Below are 24,825 nucleotides of genomic sequence, written 5' to 3'. Positions count from 1 at the left end.
GAACGTGGCTAATTTTTGGTTTTTTCGAAGTCCCATCCACGCTTCGGCATTTCCTCAAGCTACGAATAAAAATTTTTCAAACATTTTCCATTTTTTTTTTTATGTTTTCGTCGAACAACACAAATGAATTTTACGTTGAGATTTGCCTGAGCTTCGCTTCGTCCAGCTCACGTCCGGAATGTGATCGTTTTACTACTTGATCTTCGCAGCTTACTTCCGGCTCCAACACGATTTTCTCTTTCGCCTGACTGCTACCCGAGTTCCAGGATTTGTGAGACATGTTCAAAACGATTTTGCAAATAACGAAGAAAATAACATTCATCAGAATTTACACGAATAATCAACGAGAGAAGTAAGTCAAATTTCTATCAACCAAACAATCGTGGTTGCTATGTTGCTAATTTCTCTGCAATAATACTTGCAAATTTCTGAAATTATCTCACAGCGCCTGTCGACGAGCAATTCGTTGTCCGTATTACAGGAACCGATAGAAAGAGTTCGCAGAAATGGAATAGGCAAGTTACAGTAGGTAAGTTACTTACGATCGATAAAGGAAACATCTACAAAAGAATTAGTGAGATTCATGCGCATTGTCGTAGGCGCCGACGAACCAGGAAATCAACAAGTGTCCCTCCCCCGTGAAACGGGGTTCTGTCTCCGGTTTCGAGATGTCAGTCGGGTTGCCTGTGGCGCAGGCGCGGCCTTTCTCGGGATTGGTCCGAGGACGGGCGGGGGTCCACGAAATGGTCGATATTTTAACTATAGCGGGCTACAGTGGCGCGAGGCTTTACCGAGGCCAGTCCAGTCTCTTTAAAATCGTCGCGAAACAACCCCCCGTTGTGCTACCGTGTGTTAAGTCGTGTGTCGGGAACCTCCGGACTCGCGTTTCGGAGTCATTTCATCATCGAAGCGAGGTGCAGGATTCGAGTGGAACGCGTGGCGTGCAACCCTACTATTCAGCGATCAACAGTGACAGGATCAACATTTTCAGGAGGTACATGATCGGAGAAACGACTCGTTGGACGGGAAACGACAGAGAATCGTCAGTGTCCATGTCCTCGAGAAGAATCTCGCTAACTAGACTTTAAGCTCGATACATTTCTGCCCGACCAGCCACAGTTCGTCGATAGACCGTTTATTGATTTCTCTCTGTCTCCCTCTGTCTCTCTCCCACTCTCGCGGTTTCCTCTCTCACGCTAGAAACTGTGGTCGTCGAGTCGACTTTTCACGCGCTCTGCGCTTGCATGATCCTCGCTGACAGCCTATTCCTGCTTTCTCGTCGTCTCTGCCTCGCTTCTTTTCTCGGTTAACTTAAATTGTTAAATCCAGAAACTCCTACAATTTTGCTGGCCCTGGTCTGAGGCTCATCTCAGGAGCTATCCGTTGCTCCTGCGATGTTGAGATTATGGACCTAGTTGGAAGGTTGCTAAATACGATGGTTGGTTCTATGGCAAGTTCCACTAATCATCAGTGACGATCCAATCTGTGTGACCTTCTTCCCTCTCTCTTGCTCTCCTGTTACCTCCCTCTCTTTAGCCTTCAAAGGGACGACAGACATGTCAGCTGTGTGATCACGTCGACATTAAAAAGCAGCTATGCCATGCCATCGCATGCAACATAACCAGGAATTATTAACGATCAGGGGTAGACAGGCGACCAAGTTGGCAACGTTATCGGCCGGGCATCGCCGATATCGAGGAATCCAACGTATCGATCCGCACGCGTTTTCGGGATCCAGATTCGAGCGTCACGAGTACGTATACGGAGGCTCCATCTTCCGACTACGTTCATTCTGCCAGCCGCTGAAATCGAAACTGTGTAACGGGCGGCGTGGGTGGCCAGGGGTTGGGAATCGATCTTCCAAAAATATTTGCTCTGTTGCTAGCCACTCGCCACCACCGTTGCCATCATTCCACGGCGCTATGTAATAGTGCTCGATCTATTCGTTCTCCTAATATTTCCGCCATTTTAAGACATATTTCATAACCTGACTCGCCGGTTGAATCTCTTACGATTAAATGCAGGACTCTGATTGTGATCCGTAGAGGGACAGGGTTAGGAAATTGGAAAAATTCAAAGGCATATTCCGTCTGTTTGAAACTGTATGGATATCGTGTTTGTAATTGATTTCTTTTCTTGGATGGTCTGTGTCTTTGGTTAGATTTGAGGCGAGTTTAATCGATCCGATTTTTCAGATCTCAGAATTTAGTTACTCGAAAGCTCGAGCTTCCAATTTTTCGTTGCTATTTAAAAAAAATTGCATGGAAAATCTGTAAATTAAGTTCATTTGTCGCTGTTTCAACATCGTTTATTTACAAAATTTCGTTGCCTTCGCGACTACTGTATTTTCAAATTTCGTTCCAGGAATCTTCCATCTTAGCTTCTCAAATTTATTCCACTGGTTGCAAACCCTTTGAGCACAGTTTCATCTGTAAATTAAGTTCGAAGCAACTCTTCTGCCTAGCCTAATTTTTATCGCGAAATATTTCCCAAGAGGCAGAAGATTCTTCCAAGCTCCGCCCATCATCTTCTCGGATCTCCGATTCTTTGAATAAACTATTTTTCGACGAAACCACTGGACGATCTGCTCAACCGATAAAGAAACGTTAGGAGATTTTTCGCACAGGAAAGAGGCTAACAAAATAGTACACAAGTCGTTGCATTTGAATGTTTTAGTGTCTTCAGTCGGAGGAATTGAATCTAGTCAAGGGTTGAGAGGCTCTTGGAGCACAAAGACCCGTGTGTCAGTCGCTGAAGAGCATTAACTGTGGAAAGGGGCCGAGTGCTTGAAAGATTTCACCATTGAAACTCGCTTCACCGATTCATCGATACTGTGAACTGATTTCTTGGTACTTCAACTTCCCAATGAATTTTTTATTCATCGGTTCCTTCACGAACAATCTCTTCCGCCCTCTTTCAGGTCTGTTTAACGATAGATCGCGAATAATTTCTCCCATCTTACTTCGTATCCGTCAACCGATCGCAGAATATCTTCCCTAACCTTAAAATATCCCTAACCTAAAAATGCAAGTTGGCACATAGCCGACATATTTTCAAATGCGATTTAATCGAAAATGGAGCGTCTTACGAACAAACTTCATTCTATATTTTCGACTTATTTTTTCGTTATTTTTCTATTTAGATCGGCACGCACTGGCTTATCGATCGGACGACGAATTTTCGCGTCGTCGAAATCGTTCGGCAAATAGATCGCGTACGAAAAGACGAATTTTATTTTGTAGAAATTTCAATCGGTAGATTATTTTTCCGCGTTACTTATGCCCAAGAATTGCGCAAGATTTCAAGGTCATGGTACAGCAGGTCACCGAACTCAACCTGACGTTAACTATACACGATTCTATCAAGTTAAAACTGTATCGTGCCGCCGAAGAAAGCTAGTTTCACAGATTCACGCGACGCTCGTTTCTCTTCCTCGCGATATTACGTTAGCAAAGCTCGTGCAACGCGTTATCGCGTCGCTCTGCATGCATTCGTGCGCACCACCTCGGTGTTAACATGTCGCGATACGATTATCGCGAACCTTGTCCTACTTTCTTCGCCACCCACTTGGAGCAACACGCGTAGGTGGCTGAAATTTTTCTCCAGAGTTTCCATATTGCTGAATAGTCTGTCGAACTTGCTGCATTATCATCTTGCGTCGAAAGCTTGCCACTTTGCTCCTCCAATCTTCTTCGCGTCCATCCTCGAGCTTATTTCTTCTTACCATAAAGTAAGCGGCATTTTCGCGTGTAGACTCACAGCATTCGCTATCATCTTCGATCGGAATCTTCTCATTTTGGTCCTCGAAGACGCTCGCTGTTCGTTTCTAACGTTGCGTCTTCTTCGTTAAATCTTCAGCATTTTGTGATATTCCACCTATGACGAGACTCGCCTTGTCACGAATGGCCAGGAATTGTAAGTTCCTCGTGTCAGTGTATAGTTGTTTGAGTGGCAAGCAGCGCGATCGCGCTGTTCAGATTCGGCGTAGAAAAGTGCCACTACATTTGAACGCTACGGACGACTCACGGTATTTTGCATTGGGTTGGCAACTAAGTGATTGCGGATTTTGTCATTAGATGGTAATGGTAACCCAATATTTCATTCCTATCTTCTCAATAATTTTTATTGAAGAAAACTTGGAATATTTGTAAACTAATAGTGCGCATATACAGGGTGGTTGGTAACTGGTGGTACAAGCGGAAAGGGGGTGATTCTACGCGAAAAAAGAAGTCGAAAATATAGAATAAAAATTTTTCGTCCGAGGCTTGGTTTTCGAGAAAATCGACTTTGAACTTTGGGTCGGTACTCGTGCGGTACGTTATAACGGATCTCACTGTAGATCGTTGTCTCGATGGAAAAATGTAAAAGAAAAAATGTTTATTCTATATTTTCGACTTATTTTTTCGCGTAGAATCACCCCCTTTCTGCTTCTACCACCAGTTACCAACCACCCTTTATAATAAGATCGATGTACTTCGTACAAATTACAAATATGACGAGCGCTATCTTAGTTCTCTTCGCAATCGACGAAGACAAGCGTTGCCACGTTGTTTGAGATTTTTCGACCCTGTTCTTTCAAACACCCTTGGGACTCAAACGGTTGATCAAGTAGAAGAAGAACACCAGGTACACGTCGGTCTTTCGTCCACCTGAGGGACGAAGAAAGGGAAGAAAATCCTGTACAGACTAGCTGACCATATTTCGTTAACAACAATCTTCCTTGGCTCTTAAATGCACAGAGTTCCAACTGTTACACCAATTGCAATGTCCTTCGCACGTGAAAAGATTTTGCGATATCATTTCGCTATTCCAGAATTGTGCAATCTGTGGAAGCGGCTGCCTGCGGAATGCGAACAGAGAACGTGACGTCCGAGGTAGCCTCGCGTGAGAATCTCGAGAGAGTCCTGAGTCGTGTGACGAGATAGACCCAAAATCAATGGGTCATAATTGACCTTACGAAGATATTCGAGTCTGTATCGTTAATCTTATGAAATTTGTCGGATGTTCGTGATTTCCTACGCCTTGAAAACTGTCCCGGGTCGCTTGTTTCAATCCTCCAAGCGCATGAATTTTGACTCTTCAGTTTGACGCTTAACGGTGGTCCGAAGAGATGCGAAGAAATGGGTCTTTTGTGAGAAATTATTTTACTTTTTTCTTTGATTTATGATTGTCATCGCGCACGTTTATGACGCACATAATATCCCATTTACAAAAATGGGGAAATTGAAGAAATTACGTAGCTGTGAATAAATGTTTCAGTAGATCGAAATAGATTGAAGAGATCACGTTTCTTCATTTCACTTAACTTTTGCTTCGCTTAATTTGCTTCTTTTATTTTATTTGTTCTTTCAGTATATTAATTTTTTAATTTACTTCCGTTATTTTCTTTATTCTTTCAATTGATTAATTTTTGTAATTTATTTAAAAAATACAAAAGACGATTTCGAGTGGTGCCACATCCATAGCTAGCTTCCACAATGACGTTAGTAGATTTCTTCGAGTTTCATCGTCAGTGCGATATAGTTAGAGGGGAAGATAAGAGGTTGGTTATCGAGCAATTCTTCTTGCGTTATTTGCTAGAAGTCTGGCGAGCGTCTGCATGCTCTTTTATCGAAGGGATGGTAGTAGTTTTTAGTTGGACGAGCATCGTAGAATGAAGCGAGGCGGAAACGATAGGACTTGAAATCCGAGGGAAATCTGGTAGCTATGGCTGTGTGGCTCGGCCAAGAAAATCGATAAGAGCCTCCCACCCCGAAGTAACAATCTCTCTCTCTCTGTCTGTCTCTCTGTTTCTCTGCCTCCGCGTCCAGTTTATTTATAGACTCTCCTCTTTTTAAATTTATTTTACGGAATAACTGCACACGAAATCGCAGCTGATCCTTCGTTCAGCGCTACATTTCGCTCTCAGACCTTGTAATCGCTGACTCGATCGAAGGTCGAACTTTTTCTTTTTCAGAAGAATTCGCCTTTTCTCGTTGCGACGTTCGTCCCTTGCATTTTCAAAACTGGATCACTCTACGTTCTTTTCTTTTTTCTTCTTTTTTTTTTTTTTTTTGATCGATTCATCTGATCAAGTTGGTCAACCAACAACTCCAAAATATTTTTTCGTTTTTTTCTTTAACCGAAGGTCTCTTTTCAGCGAAGAACAGGATCATAAGCGTTTGCAAATCGTTTTGGTAGATCAATTTTTGATCGAATCGTAGGAGGTTCGGTGGTCTTTTGTTTTTTAAAATGGCAGATTTCTTCCTGCGGAAGAAGAGAATCGTAAACGTTGGCAGATCTTTCTTTCTCTTCATTGTTGGTGACAATGGAAGCAAATGACAGTTTTTACGTTATCGATGTTGCTGTAGCAGAGTCAGGGCAGTTGGAAGGCTCGATTTATGTGGTATTTGTAGTTCATATCGTAGAACTGGAAATTCCATACGAATAGCAATGACACCATTTGGAATTATGGAATGGTACGTGTCATTCCTATTATATATGCAGCACAGTAAGAGCCAATGTCTGTCTAGGAAGCATTAAGTCGGATCACGAACTTGTAGAAACAGATATTTAAGGGCTTTTGTTTGGATACATTTGCTGGATGCAATGCACGTGGGTCGACGATATGTATAGCCGCACCTGGCACCCGGAAAAAGTCACGGACGCGGAACTCGTTGTCTTCCTATCGACTTAGGAAGCAACTGACGATTGCCAACCACCGATTCGCTGCCACTTCTACGGAACAACTCGATCCAATTCACGGTCGAGGAATATTCGTATTTGGCATTTGATTTTTAGGAGAAGTTATCGTTATTGTTAATTTACTGATGTTGCTAATAAATTCTTAAGGAGTTAGCTAACTGTTATCATAAATCTGATTGCTATACTATTATACATAATATAATAGTTATATATTTTGCAATTATGTGAGTGTTACGTATATTCAATGAAATAATTTAATAATAATTTAATAATATATTCAATGAATATATTATTACTATAATTATAGTTATATGAGTATTAGTTATATGCATATATATATATATATTTATTTAATATAATAATATTAAATAATATAATATTTGATAATAATATATCTAATATTAAATATACATATATGAAACACAATATAATACTATTATATATTGTAAAATATATATGTTCTTTTTTAATATTAAAAGAATATATTATTTTTTAAATATATATTGTTTAGCTGTTAATAGCTAACTACTATTATAAACCTGATTGTAATACATTACACTATATAATACCATTATATATTATAATATATATATATATTTCACAATTATATGAGTATTAGTTATATTTAATGTAATAATATAAATATGATCATAGTTATACGAGTATTAGTTATACGTATATATATATTTAATATTAAATATATTAAATATACATACGCATGCAAATATAATATTAAATATATACACACATACATATATGTGTCATAATGTAATATATTATAATAAAAGTTATATATTATGATATGCATATATTTTTTAATATTAAATATATATATATAAAACACAATATAATACTATTATGTATTATAAAATATATACATTTTTTAATATTAAATATATGTTATTTATTGAACATGATATATTACTATATTATAAATTTATTAAAAATAATATATGTTTTTAGTATTAAAAAATATGTATATAACTAATACTAATATCAATATAATATGATTATATATAAATTATAAGCCTACATTATTGTTAGTTAACTGATGCAAGAAAATCGTACGACTAAAATTACAATGGAGCTCCTTCTTCAACCTATCGTATCGGGTCGCCCTTACTGCTTCGAATAATTGAAATATTTGGTGATCGATGAGTGATGGCTCGGCCGAGCCCACGTGCTTTTTGTACGGACCTGTAGTTGGAGGTTATCGGGTTTGACTGTCCCCATTGTGGGATTATCGATCATGTGGTCGGTCATGGCTACAGATGTGCCGCCAATTGCATTCAGTAATGTACACGGTGTACAAAAAGAACCGACCTCCACTGCTTGCGAACAAATTGGAACATATTTCATACGAACATATTGACAAAACTATGTTCCATATTATTAATAATAATTCACAATTGAAACTATTTCAGTAATTAAACGATATTTGTATTCTTTTTTACACGTGCAACACGTAATCGCACATAGAATCAGAAAGAACTGTTTCCAAATGTAAGAACAAATTTTTGCTATGTTTCACGCCAGCAGCTTGATTTCTACAGGATGATTCAGACGTGTTGTACCCTTCGCGGTCTTTCAATCGCGTCAATAAGATTGCGAAACAACGTTTGGAAAAATAACTCGCAAGTGACAAGATAACGACGATAAATAACGATATAGCAAAAACTAGGTAGATTAGAATGTGAACGCGTTGGACGTAGATCGAAGTGGAGATGCCTGCGTCAAACGATGCTAGGCCGATGCAATTTTGTAAATCATCCTGTACATCAGACATTTGCATTCTGCAATTGTAGAGACGTTATAACGTTGATAGCATCGAGCAAAGAATAATTTACAATTGACATTAATTGATAGGCAAACGCAATAGACGAAGCAGACAATGGCACCGCACGTGTGACATTCTTCTTCCAGCCCTGCGTGGGCGTGTTCACACGTATCAGGAAACCGCGATATCGTGGAAAGAACAATGACAAGAAACGGGCAAAAACGAAAGAAACGACAAACATAGCCACGTTGGCCATTCGTCTATCAGTTAGCCATTTCCCAACTAATTGGAACCTCGTTGCTCTTGTCACGCCTATTGTGCCTTTGTGCCAGATCGTCGTAGAAAGTGTCGAATAAAAATGACGAGAAACAGTGTACCGCTTCCAAGTCCGTAGGAAGTTTTCGTTTAGTGGAATCGTCTTAAAAATATTCACGGGTTGTCGATTTGGTAAAAAATTGTGTCCAGGTGCCTTTGTGTGGCTCGTTTTAATTCCGACAGAATATTTGCCATTTATTTTCGAATCAGAGGTTGGCAAAATTATGAAAAATAATTGCATTTGTGTTTTCTCGTTATTCTGAGAAAAATTATCGAACATTATCAAAAAAAGTGGCAGTTCGTATATTTTCTGTCAAGGGAAATTGGACAAAATTTCCACGTTTTCCATAATTTTGGAATTTCAAAGTAATCGGATCCAGGCTATCGAACGTACTACCGGGAGAAATTAAATTCTGGAAAAATTGGTTGCTGGAAAATGGCAGACGAAGGGTCGAAGAGTCAAACAGAGAAATCGACGAAAAATAGCAGGCCACCTGTCAAGGACTCGGTGTTGGAACTGAGGACGAGGATGACTCGACTGATGTCCATCGTCGATATTACCCCGCACAGCAAACTTCCGGTACCGACATGCGTTTGTTTCGTCGCGATAACGCTAATTGCTATGTTGCAGTGTTGCTCGATCGAAGGTGGCGAACGCGTCGTGGAAAATTCATAGTGGCTTAATCGACAGTGAACAGCCGGTGAAAACGTTAGACAGAGTCGCAGAATGCTAACAGAGATACGCTAGAAAATTGAATTAGCCTCTTCTTGTCGGTTTTTTCTAGAAATGTGGGCCTTTAGGAGGGTAGGAACTTCGAGACAATGTTGCAAATTTATTAGAAAATTGTTTCCTGAGTATACCACGTGTTATACAAAATATATCGAAAAATGTTAAAATAAGAATCTGTTATTTTGCATCTATTATTTGGTATTTGGTATTATCTGGAAAATTGCTCGATGAAAAATTGTTGCCTTTGCTGTTTGTTATTGGAAATTATTAAAATTATTAATACCAGAGTCAGGTTGTGTCTTGATACATGCTTCTTTTTCTTATGAATTTCGCGACAAATTGTTTGCTTGGAAATGTTGCAAAAATACATTTGAACGTAGTCACAGGTATAACACAAGTAGCAGAAATTGCAACAAATTGTACCATTACCTGTTATAATAATAAACTTTTAAAATACATATAGTATCTGAGCATATTTGCGTGTTAAATTTCTTCCAAACTCAATAAACATATGCCACGCGTTTATAAATAACGCTAAGTGTACTAACAAAGTTTCGTCATATTTTGTTTTCGATCTGTTTGCAACATAGTTGGCGTAACATACGATACAACATATTCGCAGGCAATTTTTCTAATAAATTTTTAAATAGCGACGTAATAAGTTATACGATACGAATGAACATACAGGGTGTCCCAAAAGTCAAGCGAAGTTTGAGAAAAATAATCGCAAGATATTATCGAAATATTAATTTGCATATGGACGTAATACATGCAAATATTGCACATAAAATTATGATACGAAAGGAGCGTATGTAAATTACGTTGTCATATTTAACATAAATTGACGCTGTCATTAGCGAAGTACAAAAACGTGGCTGAAAACATACGAGTCGAATGGACAATCACATTAGCAAAACGGTAACAAGCTGCTGCACATTCGTGCACGCTACTGCACGTACATCAAATGTAGACTCAAAAAAAGACACCCGATAGATCTTGTTGGATAACAATCGCATATGCTCGATAATGTATGATACCACGAACAATTCATCGAGTTAAGCCTCGAAGTGCATTCCATTTGTCTGTAAATTTTAGTTGTATACTCACAAACCTATCGACCAAATATGACAATACGAGTCTGTGTTACGGCTGAATGAGATTGTGGTTATGCAGCGTGAGATTACGAATCGTTCATTTGCTGCAACAGTGACATAACCTAAAAAAGGTTACGAGTTGAAATGTTCTTACAATTTCGTGATGATGCAACAGCGACGCTGTTGCCCTCGCGCGACCAATTTCCCAACTTCGCTCAACGCACTTAACAGAACACTGTTTTCTCTACCAATAGCTTGTTAATTAAATGAAATGCCAATAACTCGAGAACGATGAACTTCGAGTTGTTGCAGCAAATGAACGAGATTGTGTCTAATGTGGACTAGGCGAGACGTAACTACGAAAAGAGGTGAAATAAAAATTATTTACGTAATGTGGAACTGTTTTTAGATGGCCGGCCAGGATCCAAAGTTTCAGAAGGAGGCCGCGGACCAGAACTTCGACTACATGTTCAAGTTGCTGATCATCGGCAACTCGTCGGTCGGCAAAACGTCCTTTTTGTTCCGCTACGCGGACGATTCCTTCACCTCGGCCTTCGTATCGACCGTGGGCATCGATTTTAAGGTGAAAACGGTCTTCAGACACGACAAAAGGGTCAAGCTACAGATCTGGGTCAGTATTACCCCGTACGTTTTTCCCCTTGCTTTTCCACTATCTCTGTTATGTTATTTCTTTCTTCTTACAATTTATGGCGAGAATATTTTAAAAATTGAAAAATGTGGAAAGAGATGAAACGAGTTTTATCATAGACAATATATTAGGTGACAGAGTAGGGTCGATACTTTTTGAAGAGAAAGAACCTTATCAACGAAACTGAATAATATTTTAATAATTCTTTTGTTCACTTTGATTCAACGTTATATTTTTGAACAAAAATTTCCATCAAATTTGTTAAACTTAAACGAGCAACATGTTGCAAAAATGTCATTTTGGACAAAGTGTAAAATGCCTGAAACCTGCCTGTCTATGAGAAGATTGCTACTTGTTATATTTATTTATGTATCTTAATTATATCATTTTATCCATTTTGTATTTTTTAGCTGCTATTTTTTTTTTCTTTATTTTCATTCACGACTCCAAGTGTAGTATCTTCAACGTCATCAGGCGAATTGGTCTGACGACCCACGGGTATTCATTTAAACGGTATCTATTAAATTATGCCAAACTTCGTCATAATTTGTTTGCTAGATGATACCTGGTACAGATTACGTAGGATTAGATTGCTTCGAGGAGATACGATACATGTGTGAAGCCTCTGTTGAGTGTGTGTGTGTCAAAACTCGCGAAACATAAAACTTTAAGACGATAACCCTAACAACCTAACCCCAACCTAACCCTAGTAACACTTAACCTTAAACTGAAAGCACCGAAAGTTGGACCGTGACTTGAACGTATTATCACGTACATCGTAGAATAACTGATATTTCATAAAGGTCAGTACACAATGGCAAGAACTTTATACGAGTTAGATGAAAGTTTCTCAGCAAGAAGACGTACTTTTTCCAATAAACAAATTTCAGGTGAACAAAAATGGCGGCTTCTTCCAGCCATTCCAGGTCCCACGATTTTGTAATTGAATTTTCTGATAACAGGAATCGTGTCTTATCACAAGGCACGAATCGCAACGAATTTTCAAGCTGACAATTCGTGTCAATACCACCTAATGACAAAATCCGCACCCACTTAGTTGTCGACCAATAATACGAACAAAAGTAATAATAACGCAATAATAATAATAATAATAGATTACATAAATAATATACGATATGAATATTCAGTATAATATTGCTTTTTCCATATGTTTCAATTTATTGGAACACAAATATTTCAGTTTCCTCTGGCTCGGTGTTCCCAACTAATTGTCCATATTTTTCATTTATTGCAAAATATTTTCAACGTACTCGTTCTGCTTCTCTTTATAATTCCTTGTTTTCAATTTATTCCAGTTGTTTTTTTTTTCCTATCTGTCGATCGAATTTACAAAGAGAAATTAATAGAGAACAGCTATAGGCGGCATGTTCTTTCTTCGATTTGTTTTGAAATATTAAAAAGCTTCAAAGGACAGAAATACTGGTAGAGAAAGAAGTATATTTTTGAGCGATAGATCGATTTACAGTTATACACGTGAAATAAAGCCGAAGGGCAAATGTAAATTCGATCGACAGATAGGAAAAAGAAAACAACTGGAATAAATTGAAAACAAGGAATTAAAAAGAGAAGCAGAAAGAATATGTTGAAAATATTTTCTCAATAAATTGTAACGTTCATCCACAAGCACAGCGTATCGCACGTGGCTTCATTTATCAACCGAATCGAACGTTATCGCTTCCCTGTTCAAGACACTCGTAGTAATCGTAATTTATTTCATCGTTTTCAAACAATAATCATTTAAACAATATTTTTCATCAATTGTTATAATGGTTCAAGATATTACTATTGTTCTTTTAATAACTTCTTTTAATTTTCTTTTAGAGAGAAATTTACCAATTTCACAAATGGTGTGCCAATTATTTCAGTACACTGATAATTGTTTTTTAACTTTTGAAAATTTCTACTGGAAATTTGTTGCTTCTATTATCCATGTTAATTATTGCAGAGAATAATACCGTTCATTTCCTTGAATATTAAGGGAATTTATTTTATTTATTTCTCAAATTAAATAAGGGTGGTTGGTAACTGGTGGTACAAGCGGAAAGGGGGTGATTCTACGCGAAAAAGTAAGTCGAAAATATAGAATAAAAATTTTTCGTTCGAGGCTTTGTTTTCGAGAAAATCGACTTTGAATTTTGGCTCGGTACGCGTGCGGTACGTTATAACGGATCTCACTGTAGATCGTTGTCTCGATTGACGCTATTTTTTTAAATTTTTAAATTTTTATTCCATATTTTCGACTTCTTTTTTCGCGTAGAATCACCCCCTTTCCGCTTGTACCACCAGTTACCAACCACCCTGTATATTAAAATGCTCGGAGAAAACTCATCGATTAATTATCACTGAATTTTAAAATTCACAGAAAAGCTTCTCATAATTTTATTATTCCTGTCAGAATTATTGTACTTTAAAAAATATTACTATTCATTTTAATTAATTATAATTGAATTGATTTTATTTATTTATTTGTTTCAATGGATTTTCTAATTCACGCAAAAAGACTTATTAGTTCCATCAATCGGCATATTTTTAGTTACTATTTAATAACCTTGAAAGTCACAAAAGGCTAATTTTAATCCGTGGATCTGTTTTATTGCAGGATACCGCGGGTCAGGAAAGATACAGGACGATAACGACGGCCTACTACAGAGGCGCGATGGGCTTCATCCTAATGTACGACATCACAAACGAGGAGTCGTTCAATTCGGTGCAGGACTGGGTCACACAGATCAAAACTTATTCGTGTGACAACGCTCAGGTTATCCTGGTTGGCAACAAGTGCGACATGGAAGACGAAAGGGTGATAACTACTGAAAGGGGCAAGCAATTGGCGGACCAATTAGGCGTCCAATTTTTTGAGACATCGGCTAAAGAAAACATCAACATCAAGGTGAGTACAGAATCTGGACCATCTTCATTTGTTTATAATTAATTTATAATCACATTGTGGATTCTTCTAAAAATTCATATTTTGATAAACATTTTGATGAAAATACTTTTAAGATTATAATATCATAATATTAGCAAAGACTAAGTTAGAATTTCATATTGGCATATAAATTAATAAAAAACATTGTCTGACTAACGAATTTCTCAGTTTTTGTCAATATACAAATTTACATAAAGTTAGACGAACGAATGAAATAACAAGGAGCGTAGGATTTTTAATTAAATTTTGAAACCGTTCATTTGGCCTGGTAAGGTTAGTGTCAAACTAAAGCCAAGTTCCAATAGATCAATTTTTTATCCTAATGAAACTTGGCTTTAGCTTAATTGCCCTTTGGAGACATCAGAATCTTAGACGACTCTTTATTCAGCGAACCTTGATTCATTAGAACTCAGCTTTAGCTTCGTTATCACTTGGATACACAAGAATCAGGAATGCTTTTTATTCGTTTATGAGCTAAAGCAAAATTTTAATAGAATTCAAAATGACCATTGCTCGTTTCATTAGAACACGGCTTCAAATTGATTACCATTTGGAGGCACAAGAATCAGGAATGTTTTTTATTAGTTTATGAGCTAAAGCCAAATTTTAATAGAAGCCAAAATTGCATTAGGATTTGGGTTAAGCTAAAAAAATTAGCTTCTTTAAAATTGGTTCCAGAGATCTATTATTCTTTCTTCGTGGAAGTTGTACAAAGTATAACTACCAATAGTTAAACACCACGTCAATTTTCATTTTTCTTCGACTGTTTAACCAGCCCATTATCCTACCCAATACATAACTATCACGCGGTTGAGAAGGTTATCGCGTCACGTTTCTACATTTATTTCCATCCGCGATGGTGTGTGTAAACAGTGTGCCATTACCTTCGACCAGGCATCCTCAATTACCGCTCATCTACACCCATTAATCATCCCAACACGACGGGTCAAACCTATTGGCACTGGCATATCGACGTCCATTCGATCGATTTTTCTGCCCACGGTTATCCGCGTCCACCTTTAGACCGCGTGACGTACATGAGATTTCAGCTTTTCTATTGGAAAACACCTTGGTACCATAAAGCGATAGCAAGGCAAGCAATTTGTAGAGGATTAACGATGATTTCTAGTGTTTTCGTTACTGAAAGTGCTGTTCAAACAACGTCAAACAACGTCAAACAACGTCAAACAATGTCAAACAACGATAAAAGATATTATACGAGGTCGAGTAACATTAAACAATGTGAGAAAAGGACGTTAGAAAATGTCAGGCGACATGAGACAATATCAAACAACGTCAAACATTCAATACGTATGAAGGAACCGATTTTGAAAGTTTATAGATATTGAGCAAATTGAAGTATCAAGAGAATCACATGCTATGTTGTAAATATGATTGAGCCAAAATATGAAACTTATCAGATGTCTACTGTTTGAGTAAACGTGTAAAGTCTGCGAGAAGAGTTAGGGCCACAGAGTAGAGACATTGTTGAGCTGTTTTCAATTGTCGATTGACCACGAATTATTTCTATAGCAAAAGTAGAAGAAGACGAGCTATATATCTATTTTAGACTTAGATCAAGTCAATATCTACATTACACTACACAGAGGCTACACTAAATTTTTTAGAAGTAACTTAACACTTCGATGGCCGCATATTTCGACGTAGATCTTACTGTCACTCGCTGATTGCTGTAACCTACTTTTCACCTCTTGAGAAAATTCCCTCGAATCCATCGTCATGATTGAATTTTTATCTTGTTATCCTAATCTATTTTGTACGTCCATGCGTTATACGAATTTGTTTATTTACTTGCCGATTGTTACATCCATAGAGTTACAGAAATTGGGATTATAACCTTCTTCTGACCATTCACTTTCACTGAATCATTAAAAAGTCGTGTAAACCTGACGACGACCAACTGACTGACGGTACAAGTGTTAAACAAAATTGAGATTCGAACAGGCCAAGTCTGTGTACGTGAGGTTCAGAGTAAGCCAATATTAGGTTAGGTTAGATCAGGTTAGGTTAGGCTCTTTTAGAAACAACGTAAGGAAAATTGATATTAGGACGTAAAATTAGACTGTATCCAGATTAACTATGCGACTCTACGAGAAGTTAGACCTACAAATGTGTCCTTGTTTGAAAAGAGGGTGTGAACCAATCTCCGCTAGTAGATCATTAATCACACGATCACGTCAATTAGTGCAGCTCAATTACTCGGAATCTTTTTCCCCCTATGTTCCTCAAATATTAAGGCAATTAAACCCAAGCAAATTCCATTTTACAGACGGTATTCGAGCAGCTGGTGGACATAATATGCGACAAGATGAGCGAGTCCTTGGACAACGATCCGACCTTGCTGGCGGGTGGAATGGGTCAGGCGAAGGGTCAACGACTCACCGATCAGCCGACCAATCCAACGGACGACAATTGTAATTGCTAAGAACATGGACGCCCATCTAATTGCTTTGCAAGCATAATAAGAAGGATAGGAATGAGTAAGAAGAAAAACAAGAAGAAGGAGATGAAGATGAAGATGAAGATGAAGATGAAGATGAAGAAGGGAAAAGATGAAGAAATATTAGAAGAAAAACGAGTGTATGTCTGTATATGTATGTGTGAACGTTTGTGCACGTGGTCTTGTGTGTATGGCGAGTGTGTAGCTATGCGTGCGAGTGTGTAGCTATGCGGGAAAAGAGCAAGTGAGAGAGAGAGAAAGAGAGGAGGAGGAAGGTCGAGTGATAAACGCTGGCTCTAGTTCACTTTGTTCATCGTTCCTTTGACCTATGTTTCCGGCCGTTCTTCGTTCTGCTCTTTTTCTTTCCTCCTTTCTCGATCGATATATTTATATATGTGCACATAAATAATGTATATGCACAGGGCGAACCGTGCTACTCCATTTGACGAAGATTGCGTCCCGTGTTGATAAAACGATCGTTGAGAATCCGAAGCAGAAATTTGGCAAATTTCGAATTAGATAAGCGCCGAGTCGTTGAGACCTAACCTATCTTTTATCATTGCACCGATTTGGGCATACTGTTCTTTGGGATAATTTGGATCAGTCGCTTTGGTCTTGTCCCTAATCTATCCTTTGTTATTACAACAATTTGACAATTTAAACTATTGGAAATTAATTTTCGTAGATTTGTTTAATTTTGAATATCGTACTGGATAATAACTTTGAATTCCTTCCTTTTAAGCTCTTCACTCATCTTTCTGTCATTAATCAAATTTGGGAATTTCGATATTTGAGGATCACCCAAACTTGAAATTTTCAACGTGCAAAGTTGCCCTTCACAATAATTTCAATATCTATGTTTTAGTTTCTAACCTATCTTTTGCCATTAGCTCAATTTGGGAATCTAATTACTTGAGAATTATAGCTTTATGATATTTAATAGTTTCAACAATATTTTGTATATTTTAATGTTTCGTTTCTGATTCATAAATTGTTTATTAGTAACGAATCACTTTTAATGGAACTTTTTATCCCAGAACAAAGTAGAAAGAAGATTTGATCCCTACTGTGTTAAGGATAGTTCCACTTCTTACCGTAAGAGACGCTGCTATCCTTTCCACGTATTATAGACCCCACACCTCCTACACTAAAAGATCCAACATTTTCCCTCGTTTCTTCTTAGATATTCGATCAGAAGCTTGATGATCGATTCACCGACGACTGTAGGAGCGATTAGTCACGCGATTCGCCCTGTATACATATATAAATATGTATGATGGTTGTAGCCTGATTACGCGGAGGTGCCATCGAGCTAATCCGAGTCCGATTACGAGCAGACGTTGCAGTATTTTTCTTGGGTTCGACGGGGAAATTGTAAGAAAGGGTCAGACATCGTCAAAAGCTCGAGCAAAGAGCGGAACCGCGATATATCTGACCTATATGACGAGGAAATTTATATTTCGTATCTCTACGATTTTGTACCCCTAACAGATTTAAATTTAGCGCCATTCCCAGCGGCTCAAGGTGGGGATACGTTCTTGTCACGCTGTTCATTTCCATCTTTCTCATTGGAATACGAATTCGCTGAATGAAAAATTTATACAAAATTGATACTCGTAAATTGAAAAAGGAGAAATATTACTTCCTTTGGTTTCAAAAATTGTTTTGATTAGACAAAAAATTCTGCTCGATTCATCGACGTGAGTAGGACAATAACGAAAGAGCGAGCCATTTGAAGTGAAACGGAACGTGAGTGCATCGAACCCAAATTGATCGAAACAATTCATCCTAAGACTCGGTTTCACTGCAAATGAGACATTCCAATGGCGGGTCGTTCGAACAAGCAGCCATGTTTCTTAGAGATATTTCTCAGGGACAAACTGATCTCACCCGCCATTTTTCCAATCTTCTTTTCACGGATCAGTTTGTTTCTCTGAAGATCACTGTAATTCGTTTCGACGGAGCATGAATTATTAGATAACGATGATCTTTGACGATTTCATGCGCAGCTGCCTCGATAACCAAGAATTTTCAACGAAGAAGCGCCTTAAGTCCCTTTCACACTTGAAAAATGTAAAATGTTGAAAATGAAGTTATGACATATCTATTGAATGTGAGTCAGATTGAATTTTGTTGCGTTTGGGATAGGATAACATAATTTAACCGATTTATGGTTAAAATTATTTTTTTCAGGCGTGAATGGGGCTTAACACATTCGTTGCTATTGACGCATACGGTGCGTCAATTCAGATATCTTCGATTTTAGAAGACTATTATATTATAATTACAAAAATACAAGATAGCGAACAGGATATTGGTTTTAATTCTTGAAAATTTTATACTAAAATCATTTTTGTTTAATTAATGCAATTGTACTCATTTTTGTTATCAATTTCGATACTAATGTTCTTTTCATTTAATAATTATATTTCATAAAATTCTCAATTTTCGCATCTTTTCCCAATTATCGAAAATCAGGAAAAAATATATTCTTACCAATAACAATCGAAGAATATTTCTCAATTCATTTTTACACAGACCATGAAACATTCGGATCGTAAAAGGGTTAATAAATAGCAGCGAATGTGTTAATAAACACTTCTGAATTCGCCATGGCGCAAATCGTCGAACAAAAAGTTGCAGCTCTGGTGAATAGAATTTGCAAAAAAAAAAAAAAAAAATAAGAGTTGAAATATATCTGTATGTGTTGTATTCTCAATGGCGTTTCCTTTCTTCTTATAGAGGAACTCGATTTTTTCTGGAGGCTGTTCTCCCTCGAACCTATTATTCTCGACGACGTCGATCTGATGCACAACTTTCAAAACTTTGATCCTCGAAGGCTCGATCGAAGCTCGGGCACCTGAGACGATGTTAATAGAATTGTTGCGACGGCTGAAGTACGGTGACGTGGACGCTCGACACACTTGTGCATCGTGAATATTTTTCTTCTTTTTCTTTGTTTTTCTTTTGAAAGAATTTCTTCGAGAAAAATTCGTAAAAGTCTCGTCTTCCATTGGGAGGCTTTCGTTTTTCTCGAAGCTACAAGTTTGCCCATTGAGGTGAGAAATTTTCATAAATTCGTGTGTGTCGGTGCAAGAAGTAGGAAAATTCGAGAATTTCTCACGTTGTGAGAAAACGTTCGTTCTCTAACAAGATCGTGCAGTTTGGATAAAGACATTGAGGTGAAGAGTTTCCGAGAAATAGCAGAATTCGAGCAACAATTGGAGGGCTGTGTAGTGACTGAAAATTTGTTAATAATTAGAGAATGATTGAATAATTGGGAAATTAGTAACTTAAAAATTAGTGCACAATTGGAAATTTGTCAACATTAGGGCAATTGTTCGATAACTGGGAAATTCTTAAAAAATCGGACAATTATTGGATAAGTGAAAGACTATTGAATAATTGGGTATTACTTAATAATTGAATGTTTATAGAGCTCTAAAAAATTATTTATGTTGAAAGATTGTTAATAATTGGAGATTTATTAAATATTTGAAGATTTATCAACAATTAAAAAATTATGTAACACTTTAAAGTTCATTAATCATTGGAAAGTTTAACCTAACAATTCAAGATCCCCTAATAATTAAAAGATTACGAAACTATGAGATAATTGTCCAAAAATATCTCCAAGAACGCGTTAATTTATGTTCAAACAAAGAATTAGAAAATGTAAAATTCTGTTGCTTCCTAAGATTGCGTGACAATAAACGGAGGAAAAGTGCGGATCAATCCGGAGCAGAGGCTCCATTTGGTGAAGCATGTCGGCCATTTTGATTGGAGGTACGTGTCCGTCGATGGCCCAATTTTCGAAACGATTTTTGAAAGTGATATAAGAGATTCGATACTGTCCTTAAAACGGTTTCGAGTATTTTTTATCGGCATAGTATTCGAGCGTGAGACAGGTCAGATTGGAGGGATTAAAAACGACCCGATTTACTTCGAGGAACAACTATCTATACAGTGTCGTATTTGTATTACTTGAGCAAACGTCGATACATCAGAGTAAATGTTTCTCAATGAATTCATAACGGGGCATTCGTTAATTTTCTTCGTCGAACGAAGATTGATTTACTTTAAAGAACAAAGATATTGGCACAGACCAGATTTTCCTATAAAATTCTGTGTAAGTATTAGGGCACTTACTTGGTCAGGTTTATTGAGAAATTTTAACAAATATTTTTAGCGTTCTTAATTTTGCATCACGATCAAATAAGAAATTTATAATGAACTAAATGGAAAATAAAATTCGATATGTAAGTATACTAGGTATTAGTAAGTGCCTTGATACTTACGGCGGGAAGTTTAAATCTGTATATCCGAACTTTGGAATCTAAAGCATAAATAATAATTAATATAATAATTTATTATCATTAAGCAGTTGCACGATGAGAATAAATGATAAAAGCATACCGATGACTTGTTCCAAATTCCAATTAGTGAAAAATCAATACATGAAAATCGAATATCGAAATTGGACCAACATATTGTATTATGGACAAATTCATCGAATTCGCTAAATTCTAGTTCAATTAATATTGTTTTCACAAGAACCTATAAACGTTGAATATTTTATTAAAATCTGGCTGTTTCTCTGCAAAAAAGATTTGAAACTTCCCTAAGAAACTAAATAAAAAAAAAAAAAATCAGGCAGAATATTATAAAACAACGTTGTCTGTGCCAATGAATAAAATTGTCGTCGTCACTGTACATGTACATTCCAAATAATAATTGTTTTAGGATTTTTTAAGCCTTGCATAAAATATAATTGACCACGAATCGATAGAGGAGCAACGCAAACAAGCGCATCGATATTTGGCGTCAATTATCATAATAAAATAAAAAAAAGCATAAAGAAAATAATAATAATAAAAAAAAAAGAAAATAGCGTCCAATCGATTACTTCAGTCGTTGCTCGGCGTTTACAAACCTACTAGGCAAGCTGCCCTCTGTACATAAAGAAATATATATATAAAAAAAATACCTATTATATATTATATATATAAATATATATAAATATATATATATATATTATTGAATCTGTAATGAACTGTACTGTAAGCGTTACTTATTCGTGTCAACTCAAGATACGACTCAAGAAAAAGTCGCGGAGAAAATGCAGCCTGCGCCATCGTGTAATCGAGAATTAAAGAAAACTATACAAAGAAAAAAAGGGGTAAAAAGAGAAAAAAAATTGAGAAAAAACAGGAGAAAAAAATCTATCGATCGAAGAATTGTACGATTGTATCGATCAGATCGGAGAAAAATAAAATTGTGCTGTTAACGTGGTGGTGTTATGATCGACGGAATCACGTGTCTCTCTTTCTCCACCTGTTTTCTTCCTCTCCATGTCTCCAACCTCCTTGTTCTTGAAATTCAATATTATCGAAGAATTTCATCAATTGCTTTGATCATGACTCTGTCCGCTTATATGGCCACCAGTTATCCCTACCAATTCCTGGAACTGCAAGCCTCGGTGTTATCTATGATTCGCATCGATGTAATTCAATCCGGTATCGAATTACCGGAACACAAAGAATATAACGTTTCTTCATTTATTATTATATTATTACGAGATGGCCGTAGTCGGATTACTGAGATTCGTACGATCAAAATGATACTAAGCATGACTATATTTGACCAACAATTTTCAACTAAACTAAAGAAATACGAAATACGTGATTAGGAATAAGAAATGCCCTGACCCTATAGTCTCTTATTACACTCTAGTCTGTTCCACTTTACTCGCTCTGCTTGCGTCTCACTCTGACCCTTCATGCTCGCACGGCTGAGTGAGCAAGAGTCAGATAATTTGGCCTATTTGTCAGAATTCTCCGAATATATGGCTATATATCGCTTCTCTGAATATATGGCTAAACACGCTGCCGATCGTTGCTCATATATTCGAACATTAGTGTAATATGTGATTAGGAGTGTGAAATGACCTGACTCTACCAGTATCTTATTACACTCTGCCTATTCTGTCTCATTCGCACTGTCTACTTCCTCACACTTACCTTTAATGCACGCACAGCAAAACGACCGAGAATCAGATAATGTGGGCTAATTCTCAGAAAGTCAGCTCTATGGATTTATGGTTAGGCACGATTCTGATCGGTAGCCATATATCTCAACGTTACTCCATACATTCAAGAGTCTATCTAGTATCCTACTAAAATGTCTGACCCCCTAAGAAGCTCCTGATCGGATTGCAGGGCCGCAAATTCAAAACCGCCGACACAAAGTGATCGCTAAAAGGCTTTCAACACGCTCACTGTCATGATCTTCTTCTAATAACAAGGCCGACATCGTTTCCTGTTGAGTGCTCCCTGCCAGGCTTTTAGACCGTTTTGCTGACTTTGAAGAACAAGCGCCTACAATCTCTGCAGTGAGTACAGTCGAGCTGAAATTTTCCACGTCATATACGTATTACGTTGGAAGATACGTTCATCCCCGTTCGTTTGATAGTGGATCGATAGTGGTTAGAATATTTTTTTATTATGTGAATATCGGTGAAATGGGCAAGCTAATAATGGCAAAATATCAGGAAATAGAAACAGTATGTGGATTTTTTAATTTCTCGAACCTTCAATATCTAGATCTATGCATTTTTGAATCTCGCCAATTTTGGATTTTCTCAACTATCGGACTTCTCGACCCTCCAATTTTCCCATTCTCGTATTTGTCATTTTTCGCATTATTCCGACACATTATTCGATTCCTGTATTTTTCAACGTTCGAATTTTCCGATTCCCAGATTTTCCAGTTTTAGAATATTTCAATTTTCCATCCAGTTCCGCGGTTTTTCAATCGTTGGACATTTTAACGTACGAATTTTCCAGTTCTTGGATTTCTCAATTAATAATGCATTTGCGTGCAGCGACATCTGATAGCCAAGCGATGATAAATCGATGAATCCCCACTTTGAGGAACTTTCGAACTGTTCGTTAGAATCCTTCTAATCGCAGCGAGTTAAAACTTTGTTTCCAGTTCGATTTTTCGAGGAAATTTATTTACATCGCGGATGTAATTATACGCCTAATCAAAAATATCAAACCTCGGCTGTTACCGTATTGTCATTATTAAGTCGCCAGCCTGAAGTCATTAAAACTGAATTTTGAAGACGCGAGCAATTACCATTGCAAGATCAGAAACGTACAAACGAACTTTATCGATCGATATCTCGATTCTCCAGGTTGGAACTCGTTAAGTTGCACGGCTCAATTAATTCCTGATTGTTCCATAACGAAGGGTTCATATTTTTGACGCAAGGAGGTGTGACATTTGCCAGCGCCCCTGCTCACAAGTATTCAGATGCCTTCGCGAGAAATAATGAACGATATTTCGCAGCGACATGGTACAAATTTCGCAATTCTTCTTACAAAACAAATAACCAAATCTTTACAATTGCAGAAATTCTTCGAAACTCTGCACCAATTGTCATGCTCGTCTCTGACACAGAACCATCGAGTGTCCTAACACTCGCCAACACTGTACAGTACAACTGAACAAGAAATGAATTTAAAATGGGCATTGGTCTGGCTTCGTTAAACGAGAAACCAACAGATTCGAGGATTTTTGTATTTGGAGGGTCGGAACGTTAATGAACCGGTTGGAAATGACGAGTCTCAACGAGATGGGACGCGAAAATATGGCACCGTTGGTTTCAGCAAGAAACTGGGTTAGGCGAACTATTAAAAGACGCCCGACACTTGTGCTCGTTTAATATTTTTATTTAAGCACCGTTTGCCTGATTATTTCTTCTTCGAGTCGCTTTGACGATTGGAATTCGTTTGCCTGAAGCTTATAGAGCGCGCTGACAGCTTTATAGTCCTCTTCTTCATTAGAGCTCCGTGGCTAATACGGTTACCATCAATTATGTCGCGTAAGATGTTTAATATGATACACGTGCACATGCGCTCGAATAAAGCTTAGAAGCGTCGATCAAATTTATGCGAAGGATGTTACAAGTTAGATACTCGTTCGAATCTTTCAAGCGAGTTCTACAATAGAAGTAGGACCAACTTATGGAAGATATGAATTTGGCTGAACACGACTCATCAAGTGTGTATTGTTCTTCATTCTTGTCAACTATAAGAAGCACAAATTTGATGCAATACTCGTGTACATGGGCATCGACAAAATTCGAAAATGTCAGTAAC

General features: G+C 37.3%; 1 protein-coding gene across 3 annotated transcripts; it reads left to right on the top strand.

The window, feature by feature from the left end:
* Positions 1–781: 781 nt before the first annotated feature.
* Rab3 (RAS oncogene family member Rab3) lies at positions 782–20,198 on the top strand. 3 transcript variants are annotated; one of them, XM_033342277.2, is made up of 4 exons: positions 782–994; positions 11,010–11,231; positions 13,870–14,160; positions 16,490–20,198. In XM_033342277.2, the coding sequence occupies exons 2-4, from the start codon at positions 11,010–11,012 to the stop codon at positions 16,643–16,645; spliced, it is 669 nt and encodes a 222-aa protein (XP_033198168.1). In that variant the 5' UTR covers positions 782–994; the 3' UTR covers positions 16,646–20,198. The 3 variants fall into 3 exon arrangements, with proteins under 3 accessions (XP_033198168.1, XP_033198165.1, XP_033198167.1); XM_033342274.2 differs by lacking the exon at positions 782–994 and adding an exon at positions 8,612–9,356; XM_033342276.2 differs by lacking the exon at positions 782–994 and adding an exon at positions 9,214–9,581.
* Positions 20,199–24,825: the final 4,627 nt, after the last annotated feature.

This window comes from Bombus vancouverensis, chromosome 16, assembly GCF_051014615.1.
Source record: "Bombus vancouverensis nearcticus chromosome 16, iyBomVanc1_principal, whole genome shotgun sequence".
In the NCBI taxonomy this organism is placed as follows: domain Eukaryota; kingdom Metazoa; phylum Arthropoda; class Insecta; order Hymenoptera; family Apidae; genus Bombus; species Bombus vancouverensis.
The sequence above is the reverse complement of the archived record's forward strand: the minus strand, read 5'-3'. Positions and strand labels throughout refer to the sequence as shown.